The sequence below is a fragment of the Canis aureus genome, chromosome 4, assembly GCF_053574225.1.
Source record: "Canis aureus isolate CA01 chromosome 4, VMU_Caureus_v.1.0, whole genome shotgun sequence".
In the NCBI taxonomy this organism is placed as follows: Eukaryota; Metazoa; Chordata; class Mammalia; order Carnivora; family Canidae; genus Canis; species Canis aureus.
The window spans coordinates 10388892-10405334 of record NC_135614.1 but is presented as its reverse complement, the minus strand read 5'-3'; the positions used below and the strand labels follow the sequence as shown (position 1 = coordinate 10405334).

Genomic DNA, 16443 nt, shown 5'->3' with positions numbered 1-16443 from the left:
GAAAGAATGATACTCAGCTGCCCTGTAAATAGTGGGGACATTCGGGAAAGCACAGACCAGCACGGAAATACTGGCCCTGCATTGGGCCCCAGAGACCGGGTAAATCTGTTAAGGCAGAGAGAAGAGGGAAATGCTCTGGGAGTCAGAAAGAGCATCACAAACACCTGGAAATCATAATGAGCCCAGAATATTCACAGAACAGCAGGGGGAACGTTTCCAGAGATTGTTTTAAGGCTCCCACAGACCTGAAATAGGGAGATATCTTCCCCCACAAAAATCCGGTGATTTTCAGCTGTGCAGGGAAAGAGGCAAGATAGAGAGTCAGGGAAAGGGAAAACATTAGAAAGAATCTGAGATTTATGAAGAAGGCCCTTTTTAAAAAAAAAGATTTTATTTATTTATTCATGAGAGACACAGAGAGAGAGGCAGAGACACAGGCAGAGGGAGAAATAGACTCCATGCAGGGAACCCGATGTGTGACTCGATCCCAGGTCTCCAGGATCACATCCTGGGCTGAAGGCAGTGCCAAACCGCTGAGCCACCAGGGCTGCCCTGAAGAAGGCCCTTAAGGGAAAAGCACAAGGAAGAGCAGGTGGACTGGTGGCTCTTTAAACACACAAATAAAAATGATGTCAATTTGTGTTTCCACATCAAATGGGTCAAATGGAATTGGGCTCATGTGGGCCAAAAACTTTCGAAAGTTTTGTGTAGAGGCATCCCAGAAATAAGCCACCTCCTCAGTTTGCTAGACCAGTGGAGTAGCTTTGAGGACGACTCTGAAAGTCACATCTCACCACAGCCAAGGGTACTGGCCACATGTCAACACCAGAAGGCTCAGGAGCTGAGAGTAAACGGAGCCTTCCAGAACCAGTTAGGGACGTTGGGAAGGTTTGTCAGGGGGCTGAAGAGCTAGGTGTAGGGCTCTATCAGACCCTGGTCCAAAGGCCCTGCCTGTGTCACATGTGCCAGGTGGACCCCAGCACCTGAGTGATCCTGGTGTAGATTTTGGCCTCCTCCCCTCTGCCACCTACAAGGCTTCGGCCCTTTCCACCAGCAGGGAAGAACACAGCAAGTTAATATTAGAGGTTCTTAGTAGAAGAAAATTTACATTAGCCTGGAAAACATAGTTTGGAAAGACAGCACCATCAAGAGGAGGGAGGAGTCGGGCAAGGAGGAGGGGAACGGAGTGTCTGAGCTAAACCTGGCTCTGACTTCTCTGTGGTCTGGAGCTGGGGGGGTGGGAGGGAGTACAGGAGAAGAAGGGGTGCCCTGGGGCGAAGGCGGGCTGAGAGGCTGCCACCAGGGAGGGAGGCCCCGCCCACGGGCCTCACCTGGGTTTGGGAAGGCCTGAAGGCAGAGTCGAAGCCGTTCTGCAGGGAGTCGAGGAAGGGCTGGACCTTGTAGAGGCCGTGCGTGGTCTGGCTGGAGCGGAAGGCCACCACGTGGAAGTACTTGAGGATCTTCTCGAAGCGGGCCTGGCTCATGACCAGGGCGAGGCTCCTGTTGCTATAGAAGCCGCCGCTCCAAATGCTGAGGACGGACTCGCAGTGGGAGATGCTGGTGGAGATCATGTAGCCCAGGAACGCCTTCATCTCCGTCAGCGTCACCTCGGCCCACGCGCCGTCGCTGCCGAAGCGCTCCTGGAACTTCTTGGCATACATGTTTGTCTGCACCACCATGTTCTTGAGCACGTTGTCCGGGACAAAAAGCTGGAAGAAGTCCATGGCACTGGCGCCGGGGGGCATCTTTCGGGTTGGACCTGCAACAGAGGTTGGGGGGGGTGTTCGTGGCCGTGAGCACCACACGCAGCCAGATGGGTGCCTGGGCCCCGTGGGGTGCACCTTCCCTGGCACCCTCCCCCTCTGTGGTCGGTCCCGGCTGCGCACCCCCATCCCCCGTGAGCTGGGGTCCCAGGGCCCTCCCTGCACCTGCACCCTGCATTCCCAGCCCACCTGCACGGGCACCACTTTTGCGCCTCCTCTTTCTTGGAAGGGAAGGTGAGTTCTCTAAGTAAGAATGCTTTCACCCCTCGGAGCCTGAAAATGCCCACCCCGGCGAGACCGCAGTCTTTCTGTCCTGGAACTCTCCACGTGGCCACTTGACATTTATTGGTGAATAAATCTGAAGGGGCTCGTTCAGATAATTTCACCAGGGAAATGAAAACCTCACAATTTTTGACTAATGCAGGGACAGCCTTTTGAAACACACACACACACACACACACACACACACTCTTAAGAGATACGACTCTTAAGGGGCGCCTGAGTGGCTCAGTGGTTGAGCATCTACTTCAGCTCAGGGCATGATCCGGGGTCCTGGAATTGAGTCCCACATCAGGCTCCTGTTCCCTCCTCACAGGGAACCTGCTTCTCCCTTTGCCTGTGTCTCTGCCTCTCTGTGTCTCTTATAAATAAAATGTTAAAAAAAAAAATTCCATATAGTGACTTAAGCCAGGCTAACAGCATGTAGAGATTTGTAGAAGACAAGTTTTTGTTTTTTGTTTTTTTAATTTTTTTATGTAATCTCTACGCCCAATTTGGGGCTCGAACTTATGACCCGAGACCCAGAGTCACACACTCCACCAACTGAGCCAGCCAGATACCCCTTCAGGGTATCTTGCAAAAGCTTTGCAATTTCTAGGGAAAGCTGTGCATGTTCAGAATTTTAAACACCCCCAACCTTTCTCTACCACTAATTTAAGCAGTCTCTGAAAAACAAGTTTTTCATGGCAAAATAAGTCAAGGACAAGACAGCGCAGGTTTTAGACTGGATAGATTTGGGAGCCGAAATTTACTTCTAGCTAACTGCAGTCTTAGATAAATATCTTCATCTGTTTCACGTGGAAAATGGAAGAGCTGCTTTGCAAGGCTGTTGTGGAAACTGAGATATCATCAACAGAAATCCCCTGACTTGGCCTAAGAGCTTTAGAATGCTCTAACTACCCTCTTTTTACAGAAAAAAAACTGCGGCCCAGAGAGCCAAGTTGCCACCATACTCCCTGTCACCAACCATTTTTTGGAAGGGCACCAGGTGGTGCTGCTGCCACTGGCGCCTAACTGTTCCTGGAGGTGGCAACCCTGGCCCTGAGACCCTGAGGCCAGGAGACAGAGGGGCCCCGGGGTAGCGACAACAGCCTGAAGCCCCACACCCACTCTTAGTGGAAATCATTTCATTTTAGCAAAGACTTAGAGCCTCCAGTGGGTGAAGCCATAAATTATTCAGGGGTAGCTCTCAAAGAGGAGGAAAACCAGCATTTTAATTGCTACATCATGCTGAGTAAGCAGAATGAAATTTTCTCTTCCAGAAGTTATCTTTAAAGTAATTTTGCCTCCCAGGCTATTTCAAAATGAATTTGTACAGCAAACTCTGCCCTGGCCAGCTGCTTCATGAAGAAACTGGAAAGTATCTGGCTCCCTGTTATCTGTTTAGTTTGGATTTCTAAGTGTCCTCCACAGCCCCTCTCAGCTGTCGTGACTCTTCCTAGTTGAGAAGTGTTGGCACAGGCTGGCCACTGGGAAGGAGGCAGGAGAGGAGGGGAGGGAGAGCTTGGCACGCAGAAGATTCAGTCTGCATCACCAACTTTGTTATATGACCATTTAATAACACGGCCCTGGGGGTGGACAGCACCCCCAGCCAAGATAAGACTCTTCTACATTTGATTCATTTACAGGAGTTTTTCCAGACATTACCCCATGTGACCTCAGAAGATCCTCGTGGCATCATCCCCTCCTGCAGGTGGGGAACTAGAAGCTCAGAAATATAGGGACACAGCCCCAGATCACTCACTTCTAAGCGCCTAATACAGAAGGGTGATCTTCACCCCACCTGGCCCAGAGCCAGTCCAAGAACACCTACTGCCTGCTGTAACAATTTAGCAGCATCCCTGCTGCTCTCACAAGTGGACAAGCAGAGATGTGGCTTTTCTGGGCAGTGTACACACAACTTAGCCAGGTGCATTGTCTTCAAACCCATCAGCTCCCTCCTCCTCTGCCACACACACACCTATCACAGTGGGTGATATAGGGTTATAATGAACAGCTGGAAGGAACTCTGAAGGGAAAGGGGGAACCTGCATCGCAAGAAATGCAAAGGCAGCATGGGACTGGGAGTTGGGATGGGGGCAAGGTGGCAGGGAGGACCTGGAGGAGGAAAAGCAGGTATGCCCTTGGTATTTGGGCTTGGGGTACAGGGCTCTGCCCGCGGAGGTGCACTGCCAAGTCATAAACTCATATAATCGTCTCCCTCCTCGCTCCCTTCCCTACACACCGTGTCGGCCTTCAAGGCCCCGTCACCATCACCCACCTCGTTCCCTGAGCCTACAGGGGATCACCTGCTCCCTCTGTCCCAGGATACTACAGCAGACCCACAGACCCTGGGTAGCATGAACAAAAAGACCAATTAACAATGGGGCGCCTGGGTGCTCAGTTGCTTGAGTCTGACTCTTGGTTTCAGCTCAGTTCATGATCTCAGGCTGGTGGGAACAAGCCCTGCCTCTGGCTCTCTGCTCAGTGGGGAGTCTGCTTGAGATTCTCTCTCCTTCTGCCCCTCCTCACCTCTGGTCTCTCTAAAAAACAAATATATCTTTAAAAAAAAAAAAGAATGGTTCAGTAATAGATCCCCCAGAGAATCCCCCCCCACCACCCCAAGCTAGGAACTGACCCACTCTTTTCAGGAGTGATTACAAAAGCAGTTGTCTTGTTTAGACCGTAACACAGGGGCAGTTGGCAGAACCACTTATCCAGTGATCGCCTGAGTGTCATACTGATCCTGGGAAAAGAATGGAGTAAGACCTGATATTCTCTCCCCAGTTCTCGGGTAGTGACAGGAATAGGCGGCAGTCAGTGACCCACTGAGGTCAGGCTTGGGGAGGGGGTGGTAAGGGCGGTGCCTACAAGAGGAACCCTGAGTCCAGATCCTGGGGAGGTATGGTCTGGGAGGCTCGCTGGAGAGCCACAGGAGATGTCTTTAGAGGCAGGAGGCTGTGAAGTCAGCAGCCCCCGTCGAGGGAGGGCAGGGAGGTTACAGAACATCGCAGGCAGTGAGAACATCTCCCACAAAGGCCCAGTGACCAGAAAAAAGGCCTAGTGACCAGAGTAAATGCCCTGCGTTTAGCAGACTGTACAAGAGAGAAGACTGGCTGCAGGCGCTGGCAGGCACAGGGCCTGGACTGTTCCTGAAGCCAGTGAGCCCCAGCAGGGACCTAACTGAGGGGTGGCCATGGCTGCTTCCTGTCCTGGCTCCCTCACTTCTGCACACCGCACTGCGGTCCACTTCCCTGTAAGTGTGCTGGGCAGGGGGAACAGACTACAGGTGAGCCGGGTACTGCAGGTGACCCGAAGCCCGGGGCCAGGGCCTCCACTAACGGGTGGCCTCATCCATTTATCATCTCCATCTGTACCAGGACATGAACGAGGCTGGTATCTTAAACCACATGTGTCCAAGACTGAAACTCCAGATCCCTCACTGTCCTCTCCCTTTTTGCTCCTCCCCATCAGCCAGAAGCCTGAACTGCTGTGGATTCCTCTCCTCCCTGCACCCCCACATCCGGCCCATCAGCACGTCCTGCCACTCCACCTCTAGAGTGCGTCATCAGCCACCCACTGTAGCGCTCTGGCCCAGGCGGCCACCACCTCTGGCCTAGAAGACAAAAACGGCCTCCCCCAAATGATTCATAGCAACGAGAAAATTTTTTTTAAAGAATATAAACCAGATCACAAGACTCCCCTGCTTAATTAAAACACTCCTGTGACTTCCCACTGCACTTAAAGCAAATGCACATTCTTTATAAAGGGTCTGCATGCCCTGGACCTACCTACTCCCATCCCAGGCTATTCCCCAAGGAAAGGCAATCAGGTGTGCAGACAAACCTGGGGTCAGGCCCAGGCCTCAAGCTCCTTCCATCCCGGGGCCTGCATCCATGCAGATCCATCTGTAGGATGCAAGCTGTCCTGGGGCTCCAGCTTCATCAAGTGATAAAGCCCACCCAACCACAGGCGGACACCACTGCTGGTCCTGTCAATCTCCCTCTCAAGTAGGCTTCCATCTTTGCATTTATCACAGAGGTGTTTTATTAGGGGCTTACATACTTGTTTTGGTCTACTGTCTCATCCTGTGACCTAATTGAAGTGCAATGGCCAAGGTAAAGGCTGTCATGCTGCTCCCAGCTCACGCTATGTCAGACACACTTGCTGACAAGGTGCATGGAGAGTGGATGAATGGGTAGGGCAGATGCCACGGCCCATTCAGAAGGAAGGACATCTTTGCTGAGATCCATGGGAAGGAGCTGGTGTCTGGGACAGCAGCCCATGTTAACGCCTAGTAAAAAAGACAGCTGGAAACATCTGTGTGGAAGAAGCAGGTTATAGGGCCAGGGTGGGTAAGGCTGAGAGTACAGTACAGTTCAGTGGGTCTCCCCCGGCTAGCTGGGCAGGGTGCCTGGGCAGGTAGAGCAGGGGCTTGCATACCTCTGCCCACACCTCCCTAAGGACACAAGTGAGGTCCAGGAAGCCAAGAAGGGCCAACATGGTAAGTCCTGGGGAGGAAGACCACCTGGGAATTTGGAACACTGGATCGGTGGGCAGAACGTGGGGGGGGAGCATCACAGTGACTTACAGGTCCCCAGCTCAGTTGGGCTGGCTCTGGGTCTTGTTTTTATCTAATTTCCTCCTTCCCTGAACTGGTGGAAACCACTTCAGATCTCTTTCTGGCCATCCTTCCCTGTCTGTGGTTGCTGGTTATGTGACCCTGGGCAGGCCACACCACCTCTCTGCACCTTGGTTTCCTTACCTATCAAGTGAGCACAAGCCACAGGACCTTCACACAGACCATGCACGGCCTGTCCTGGCTAGTCCAGCATGAGTCCCACTAGGTGTGAGGGAGCGTCCTTCAGGAGCAACCCTCCCTTCAGGAGCAACCCTGCCTTCCCTGTGCCCACTTCACAACTACAGCCTGTGGCCCTGATCCCCACCTTCACACTCTCTGGAAGATAAGTATGGCTTCCTAAAGTCCAACCCTCTACAGACAAAAGCATTCGTTTTGAGAGGAGACTGGCGTTTTGCATAAAGTGACATTCGGGGGCATCAATTATCTACAATTTTTTAAAAGATTTTATTTATTTATTCATGAGACACACACACACAGGCAGAGACATAGGCAGAGGGAGAAGCAGGCTCCATGCAGGGAGCCCGATGTGGGACTCGATCCCGGAACTCTGGGATCACGCTCTGAGCCAAAGGCAGACGCTCAACTGCTGAGCCATCCAGGCATCCAACTGTCTGCAGTTTTGTGACACAGATAAGGATCACTTAACATTCTGAATTAAGGGTTTAAAATAATGAAATAATAATCTCCAGGCAAAATCAAGCAGATATAAAAACATAAAAGAACATCCTGCATTATCACAAAAATATTCCTCCAGTTAAGACATAAAAAAAAAAAAAGAGAGAGAGAGAGAGACGTTGCATTCTGTAAAAGGGTAAGTAGAATAGAGTCAAGCCATTGTGTCCCCGGTGCTGGCAGCAGCTGGGCTTTATCTTCCACTAAACGAATCCTCATTTCTCTCCATTTCCTTCCTCCCCTCCCACCCCCACCCCATGGCTGATGTGCAGGACGAGTGGTCCGTCTGACGAGCTGTGGTGCCCTCCCCGGTCCCGGCTGCAGAATCCAACCACACAGCCACTCCAGAAGTCACAGGCTTCTTCTTTCCTTCTTCAACCTTGTAGCCCCCAGCTAAAGGACTGGTAACAAATCCGATTCGCAGCCAGGGGCGGGAGCCTCGGGCTTGCATCCTGGCCATGCTCCTGACTCCCCTGGGGCTTGGGCCCTCCACCTCTGTGTAGCCGATGGGGTTGCCCACACCTGTCTCACTGGGCAGCTGTGAGCAGCGTCCAGCAACCCCTCCTCTTTTGGCCTGACCCGCAATGCATACCAACCTACCAATGCAGGTTCAGATTAATATCAGCCCTCTAAATGGTGCCTTCCCATGGAGGACACATGAAGCTCCTAACCATTCCTCCAGAGCCCTTAGAAAACATGTAGAAGCTTGGCCAGAAAACCCCAAGTACAGCACCAGTTATTTTCCTGGTTGCAGGGCCTCCCTATCAGCAGCAACGCAGAAGAGTACCCTCTGAGCATGCCCGTGTGTGGTCTTCCTCAAACTAACAGGGCATAGTGGTTGGCAAACGAACTGGTGATACAAAGAAATGATTCTGGAATCTGACCCCTGAGTTGATGCTGTTCAGGGGGAACATGGGCCCCAGCACAGTGATATGTGGTTCTTCCAGAAGAGGGCTAATTTGTTGACTAATGCAGGCATTAAATCTACAACCTCGACCAAGGGTCACGTGACAAAGAGCTGCTTTACAGAGAAGGGGCGGCATGCACCTAAGCCTGACATGTAAAAACTTCTCAAGACAGCTCACCTTCAAGAACATTCACCACACAAGGCACCTATATACATATAAGAAATAGTCTAACTTACATGAAACATACAATTTTGTTCACGTGTGACGACAGCCAACTCAAGTACCTGCCACCTGCAGTTGGGGGGATGGGGTGCTCTGGTGGGCAGAGGTGACCCTGACCACCCCCATGTGCAATGAGCCAACAGGGAGCTGCTGAAACAGAAGGGGTCAGCTCTCACTGCCACACGCCTGGGCCTGAGGACGCTCCAGCGTCCTCTCTATGTGGAGCAGTGGGACTCTACATTCCAGGTCCTGTGCTTTGTCCAGGCCAGGACTTTGTTAGCAAACAGAGATCAGGTCACATGTGCTTGTACACACAGAACAAGGAACTTTTACCCCTCCCACCACATCTGGTTTCTATGTAAGCAGCAAGGTGACAACACAGGAAGGGTTATAAACAGAGTGCCTAGCATAGACGTGGCTACAGAGCACGAGCTCAGATGTCAAAGGAATGAATAAACACTGGCAGATACACATCTTCATTGTGACTCTGTCTCCCTTAGTGATAGAAGCCTAAAGGCCGGGCAGCCCGGGTGGTTCAGAGGTTTAGCGCTGCCTTCAGCCAGGGCCTGATCCTGGGAACCTAGATTAGTCCCACATCGGGCTCCCTGCATGGAGCCTGCTTCTCCCTCTGCCTGTGTCTCTGCCTCTCTCTCTCTCATGAATTAAAAAAAAAAAAATCTTAAAAACAACAACAAAAAAGAAGCCTAAAGGCCAGGTGACAGGGCTATTCCATGGCTATTCATGACTCTGTGAGTCCTCCCATGGCTAAGTATGCTCTGGCCTTCTTCAGTCCATGAGGCCCGTGAGAACAGCTGGTCCAGGCTCAGCCCCATGACCTCATCCACTCCTGTGCCCAGGACCTCACTCATCCCCTGTGCCCTGGACCTCACTCATTCCCTGTGCACAGAACTTCACTTATCTGCTGTGCCCTTTCTCATCCCCTATGCCTTGGACCAGGCTTATCCACTAGGACACTTCCTCTCTAAAACCACAGATTTCACTTTTCCTTAGAGCTGAGCTAGAACACAGCAAAGAGAGGTGTCTGTTAAGGATGAGAGGCAGAGTTACCTGCAGCTGGGGTGGGGAGGGGGCAGGAGCTGGTCTGTTCCTGGTTCATTCACTGTCTAACTAAACCTCTGCAAAACTGCAGTTTCTCTGGGTTTCAGTTTTTCATTGGCAACCTGCCTCATCTCCCTTCGAAGACTAATGAAACAGTAAAGACAATGGTGTAAGTATCCTGAGGAATGTAGAGAATTATATGAAAGTCTTCTATCACAATTTTGAAATCACTGCTGTCCAGCAGTCAAGGACAGGACTGGGCTCCAGCTCCTTGACTCAAGAGGGCAGTGACCTGGGGCAAATTGTTTCATCTCTTAATCTTAGTGCATGTGGAACAGCACAGGCTGAGTAGCTTAAACAGCAGAAATGTATTACCCACGGTTCTGGAGGTGAAGTCCAAGATCAGGGTGTTGATAGACTTGGTGTCTGGTTAAGACCACGCCCTGGTTCACGAAGGGCTGTCTTCTCACTGAGTTTCCACACAGAGGAGGGTCCAGGGAGATCTCAGGGGTCTCTTTTCTAAGACACTAATCCTATCATGAGACCCCCTACCCTCATGATCTAAGCACCTCCCAAGGCCCACCTCCTAATACCTTCACCTTTGGGATTAGGTCTGAGCACATGAATTCTGGAGAAACACACACATCCAGGCTCGAGTACTCATTACATCCCAGTCTCCATGCTGTAAAGTGAAGCTCATAATACCCTGAAGTTCACAGTTGGGGTGCAGATGAAGTGGGAGGTGCCTCACATAGCGCCTGCTGCCAGGTGGGTGTCCAATAATGAGATCTAATCACAGGCCCAACAGCATCCGCTGATCCCGTAGCCCAGGCTTCTGCCCCACTTCCCAGAGCTGACTTACCAGATGGCTATTACAGAACAGCAGCCTTAGCAACCACAGTTTATATTTCATGTAGACACTGTGTCTATTTTTCACAGGAGGCTATATTTTTAAAGCCTCTCCTAGGATACAGAAAGGGCAGCGGGAGCGTGTTTCCCTCTTGGGAAGATGCTGGGGAAGGGACGTGGTGCTAGGGGGCTGCTGGGCCACCGTTTGGGGCCCGTCCACTCTCAAAGGCCCTACTTCGTGCACAGTGACCGGTGGGGATGGGCCACACAGACAATTTGCTCATTTTCTCCATGACTTCACAGCTTTTCCTTGCTCCCTTCTTGCTGCACCAAGCACACCCACTGGAGTTCTTCATCCTTAACCAAACTAGGTTCATGTCCTATTTCTATCTAGGGTGCTGTGCTCTTTCTTCCTCAGGCTCCTTCCCCAGACCTACCTCCTCCTGTGGATTGGGCCTTTGTTGAACCCACTGACTGAGTCCCACCCCAGCTTGCTGCCAGCCCTGGCCTGTTTCCTGTGGCCTGGGACATGCTCCCCAGAACCTCCCTAGTCCTTCCTCCAAGACATGCAACAGAGAAAGGGACCATTTCCCAGGCCCTCAGGGAGGATGAACATGAGAAGGATGGGCAGTTACCCCAGGCTTTTTGAGGTGTACTCCAAGTATACACCTGTCAGAACAAAAAATTCTGGTGTGTGTGCCTGTTGGAGGGTCTTTGCACCAAGCACTACAATGAGCAAGTATCTGACCATATTTAATTCTCACAGCAGCCAACCAAAGAGGTGCCAGGATGCCCACTTTGCAGCTGTGGAAGCACAGGCTCATGAAGAACCAGCTCCAGGTCACACTAGCTGAGAAATGAAGGAGCTCACATCCTCTCTCCCCAGCCGTGTACATCCCACGCACACGGGAATAAAGACTCCCCAGATGGCTGAGTCCTTCTACCTTTGTGGTTGCTTCCGATTTTCCAAGTGTGTGATGAAGTTCTGACCATCAAAACAGCTGCGAGGTGAGGCAGAGCAGAAGCATTGGAAGGTGGAAAGAGGCTTGGGGAGGGAAGACAAAAGCTGAAAACTGACTATTTAAAAACATACAGACTTGAGAATTGTTTTCTTGCCTGAAATAAATTCTTAGAAAGACCTGCGAGTTGAGGCACTACAGCCCCCCCTGAAAACGAGTGGGGATGGGGACCATTGGGGCCCAGCAGAGCACACACCACCGGTGGGCCTGGCTGCAGGAGTGTAAACTGGAAATCCTGGAGAATTTTGGAGGAAGTCAGGAGGGATTTTATCACTCAGGATAAATTCCTAGGGAGAGGTTACTAGAAGGGGTTGACAAGAGGTCCACCCAGACACAGACTCTTGTCTGTTGGGTTCCCTGCTGTATCTTCACTGCCTAGAGCAGTGTGTGGCCCACTGAGGTACTTAACAGGTCACTGAATGTGCAAAAAGGGAAATGTATTCAAAAGTTCTTTGGATTTCAGGGTCACCAGCAGCACCCCGCAGCTCACAAAGGTTGAGAGCACTGAGGGGCTCATGGGAAAAATGATGAGGGAGAGAAGAGAAGACACAGGGTCAGATTCATGATGCCTGTGCCAAGTCTGAGTCTGCGGACCCCTCCAGGCAGCGTGAGGCATAGCCAGGACCACATCATGTGCATACGTGCATGTGCCTGAAGGGGGTAGGGGTGTGGGCAGGACCTATGAGCCCACACATCACATCCCTTGAGACCCTGGATTTAGGCATCTGTGCTTACCTACAAATGAGATTAAACAGAGAGTTACAGAGTTGCACAGACAGAGCTGGGCATACAAAATGTGTCATTTTTATAATCCAGTCTTAGCACTGAAAAAATACCGGGAGCCCAAAGGAAGCAAACAAACATAAGGCAACTGGCCCAGGCCCATGACGACCTCTGCAATGCCTGGGCCTCAGGCCAGAGACAATGACAGGGTCTGTGGAGAAGCCAGGAGGCTCTGTGAGGCCTGGCCCTCTCCAACCCAAAAGAAAAAGTACAGGTCACGACGCCACCTAAACCTGGTCAGTGTCATTGGAAGGTGGGTCCGGACTTCTGCTCTGGGGCCAGAGAAGCAGCTCCTTGGTAGGTGGTTAGGTGAATGATGCATAGGAGATCAAAGATGACTGCATGGAATTGGGCCTTCAGGCAGGTGCAAGTAGGGACAGCTCTTCCTCTGCTGGCCCCTGGCCTCCCCTCCCAATGTAGTCAGCTGGTTCTGCAGGGTCTATGCACGGAGGGGCAGGGAATGATACCAGATTCCCTCCCCATACAAACCTATTAGGACACAGGTTGTGGCATCTCCCCTCCTGGCTTGGCATCACTGGTGCAGCCCACTGCTGCCTTTCACAGCCCAGCCCAGGTCTGTGGACCCGGCACTGTGTTCCTTCTCTCTGTTCATCAGGGAGGCAAGATCTCTCTCTTCATCATCAGGCAAGATTGTAGGGGTCAGGAGGGAGGAGGGAGTGCAAAGGCGTGGCTTCTAGGGGAGTTCCCATCTACCCTTCTACTACCCTGGGCCACCCACAGCACCCTGTGCAGGGACAGATGGTACTAGGCCCCAGCTTGGCATAGTTGCTCTAAGAACGAAGGCAAGCTGGAGGGGCTTTACGCCGCCCACTAATTGTATCCTTCTAATTCCTTGCACATCCACCCAAACCCTGGGAGCCGGAATGCGAAATGGGAGGAGGAGGACAAAAGGGAGGTGGGATGGGCAGATTCCAGGGTGACAGTAAGAAAGGAGCACATCCCCATAATGACTGCCCCAGGGTAAGGGAGCTGATGCAGCCCAGGCCTTGGCATCCTCATCCTAAAATGAAGGTAGGGCTGATGCCTGGGCAAAGGCTGAGGACAGAGCTAGCCAGTTAGCACAAGAGAGGGTCTGCATTCACGGAGTCAAGCCCGTGCAAGGAGCACTGGAGGCTGACCCTGTCTCACCAGTCAGTCAACCTGCAGCCCCAGGACAAGTGGCACCACGGTCTTGCTTTCCCAGGAGGAAACAAGGCTATGGTGACCGAGTGGGGGAATTGTGGCATCCAGGCTCCTAGAGCCTTTCCACACATCCAGAGTCCAGCTCCAAGTATTGCTGAGGTAGGGATTTATTTGTCAGTATGTATGAAGAATGTTTATTTTATCTAGCATACACATATACATCACTTAGATTTTATGCGTGTTCTGCTTTATAAATGATTCACTTACTCCTAGATGACAGCTCTGGGAGATCTGTGCCATCATTAATGCCCCACCTATCCAATGAGTCACAGACAGGTTAAGGGACTTGCCTAAGGTCACACAACTAGCAAGGGGCATAACCAGAATCCATGTCCGATGGCCAGCCTGAGTCCACGCCCTTGACCACCAACTGTGGCACATCTTCCCGGGCATTCCCAGTTCTAATGCCCCCAAAGACACACCTAACACACATGGCTAACAGCAGTGGAGGCCTTTACAGAAATGAGGCAGAGGAAGTGAAAGAGCCTCCCCCTACATTGCCCATCTGTGATCTGACCCCATATATTAGCTGGAATGCAAGCCCCACAGATGCAGGAGCTTGTTTTACTTATATTCCAGAAGAGGTGCTCCATAAATGAGGCCAACTGAACCACATTTGCTGCTGTCACAGGGACTTTCTTTTCCCTTCTGGTCTGGAGGGGACCAGACACTCACAGACACTGTCCAGAGTCACAGTGCAGCTGAGATCAGCGAGACCTCCAGTAGTCTCCAGTAGCTCACACTTTGAGGCTCACCTGTGCATCCTCTAAACTGTGCCTGATACCTGCTAATACGAAAGCCATTCTAATTGCCCTACCTTGTGGCAATGTTATTTTTCCTAAACTTCAAAGTATACAGCCTCGGGATGAGGTTCTTACAAAAATGCAAGCATCAAGAGGCGAAAAATACCCTTGGAGGAGACCTAGCTCTAGGCAAGAGGGCAGCTTTCATTTGGGACAGTTGGGCTCTTCCTCAATCAATCCTGGGGACCAGCTTCCGGCCAGGGGAAGAACTGGCTGGGACTTGAATTCTAAATAACTCAGGCAAGTTTAAAAAACACCTGCTCTTTTAGGAAGACACAGAGGTGACTGCCACCTACCCCAATGCCACTGCATCAATGAGCTTAAGAGCGGAAACCTAGAGTGTGTTGTTCTATGCACAACAGATTTGTTTAAGTTGGACAAAAGCCAGATTATTCCCTCAGGAAGGAAGCCTCTGCAGTTCATTCTTTCATTCCATGAGGTCCCTAAGTTTGAGGTGTCTAGTGTGGGAAGGAGACACTAGCCTTAATTCAGAGGTGATGATGTACCTATAACACCACCAGGGATTTCTGGACATTGATACCACATTTCTAAGGGAAGTTTTGCAGATGTAAAAACAGAGGCAAAGAGCTTGGACCACCTGTTCAAGGTCAGAGCTTGGTATGTACCCAAGCTGCTTCCTCCCCGCCATGTGGCTGCCTTATGATGGAAACACACTGCCCAATGCAGCTCCCCAAGTGCCAATCACAGCTATGCGCCAGCTGCCCAAGCATGGAGAATGGGGAGGGAGAAGAGGTAACTGCTTCCCACTGGGAGTCAACCCTAGCCAGCCAAGGCACAGGCCAACTGCCAACAAGTGGGGAGAACTGCCCGGGAAGCACAGGCATTTCCAAGGTCAAAAGTCCCAGGAAGAACAAACTGATGGGGTTTATGATAGAAAAAGCAGGGTCCTTGGCAGCTCAGCACCCACCTTCTGACAAATTATCCACATTAGATTGCAGTGACCATGTTTGGACAGCAGTTTTGTAGCTCTTGGGTTTTTCTAGATTCCCTTCCCAGGCAGGGTGACCCCATGCTAGAAAGGTCAATTGCAAAGCACATACATCACCATTCCTAACCTTCATGCATAAAGACAAAAAAACTAGACTGACTAATCAAAAGTGGAAGCTGTAAGAAGACAGAACACTATACCCTATCAAGCAAATGCCGTAAACCCCTTCCCCACCACCAGCCCACAAATGTTCTCATATTAGATAAAGAGGTCGCTCCCAGACAGTAACCCATGGAAACGCTAAGAACACAGATTGCACCTCTCAACTGAAACCCTTCAAATGAGGGTAGATGTGCAAAGGCTGGCACGCTTCCACAGGAACCTTAATTATTTCACGTCTTTCTTCGAGAGGGATGTTCTCTGCAAAGCACTGTTAGCTAAGCGGTGGTAGAGATGGGAGTTACTATCCCACCCACTCTTGTCCTAACACCAGACCACATTTGCTGGATGGAAGCCAATCGGCACACGTGATGTGTGGGTCCCTTCCAGAGAGTCTCACTGTGGCCAAACAAGATGCCAACTGAGGAGCGGGTAAGGAGGTTTCAGAGCCCAGGAGCAGGTGGCTTTGGTCCTTGGGCCACCTTCTGCTGGCCCAGGCTTTCTCCAGGGTACATCCCCAACTGCCCCCAATTACCCAAGCTCTGCAGGCCTGCTAGGATCTTGACTGAGAATTGAAGTACCAGCGGGTAGTGCCTTCAGATATGACCCTTCCCAAGGGAGTTTTCATTTTAATAAAGGCTGCAAGGAGTATCAAAGGCTTTAATTTCCTAAATCACTCCAGTGGTAGAGAACAGAGTAACTACAGGATGACAGTGATCAGGGCAAAGACTGGTAGGTTTTGGCCTCACTCAGATGCCTGTGGAAATATCACCTATGATGTTCCCCCCACCCCCATTTCCCCCACATTCACCTCTCCAGGAATGAATAAAACTGAGGACTCTGCACCTCTTCAGAATAGGTGTCAATCTCTGATTCAGAGATGGCAAACACGTTATGGCTCTGGTGTCAATGTGAATGGTCAGTAGCTGCCTGTATACAGGTTAAGGAGGACTGTGAAGCCTGTGGCCAGGGGAAGGGTGGTGCTGTGACTGATGAGCAGTGCCTAATGTAGGTGAAGGGGACCAGGGTGCAAGGGGCCATGTATCTGCCACATTCAGTAGGGAAGGGCAAAACAAGATGACATTCTCCCCTAAACATCTGAGCATACTTAGGAGACTGGCCCCTGGTATCTTTTAGAACTCACAGAAACATAC

The 16443-nt window shown here is 51.2% G+C and overlaps 1 protein-coding gene across 2 annotated transcripts in view; it reads right to left on the bottom strand.

The window, feature by feature from the left end:
* The window catches only part of PGBD5 (piggyBac transposable element derived 5), a 107090-nt gene that overhangs the window by 34668 nt on the left and 55979 nt on the right, over positions 1-16443 (bottom strand). For both annotated transcript variants that reach the window (XM_077894544.1, XM_077894545.1), the window contains exon 2: positions 1332-1759. In XM_077894544.1, the coding sequence (XP_077750670.1) occupies positions 1332-1759 (428 nt within the window). The remainder of the gene's footprint in view (positions 1-1331; positions 1760-16443) is intronic.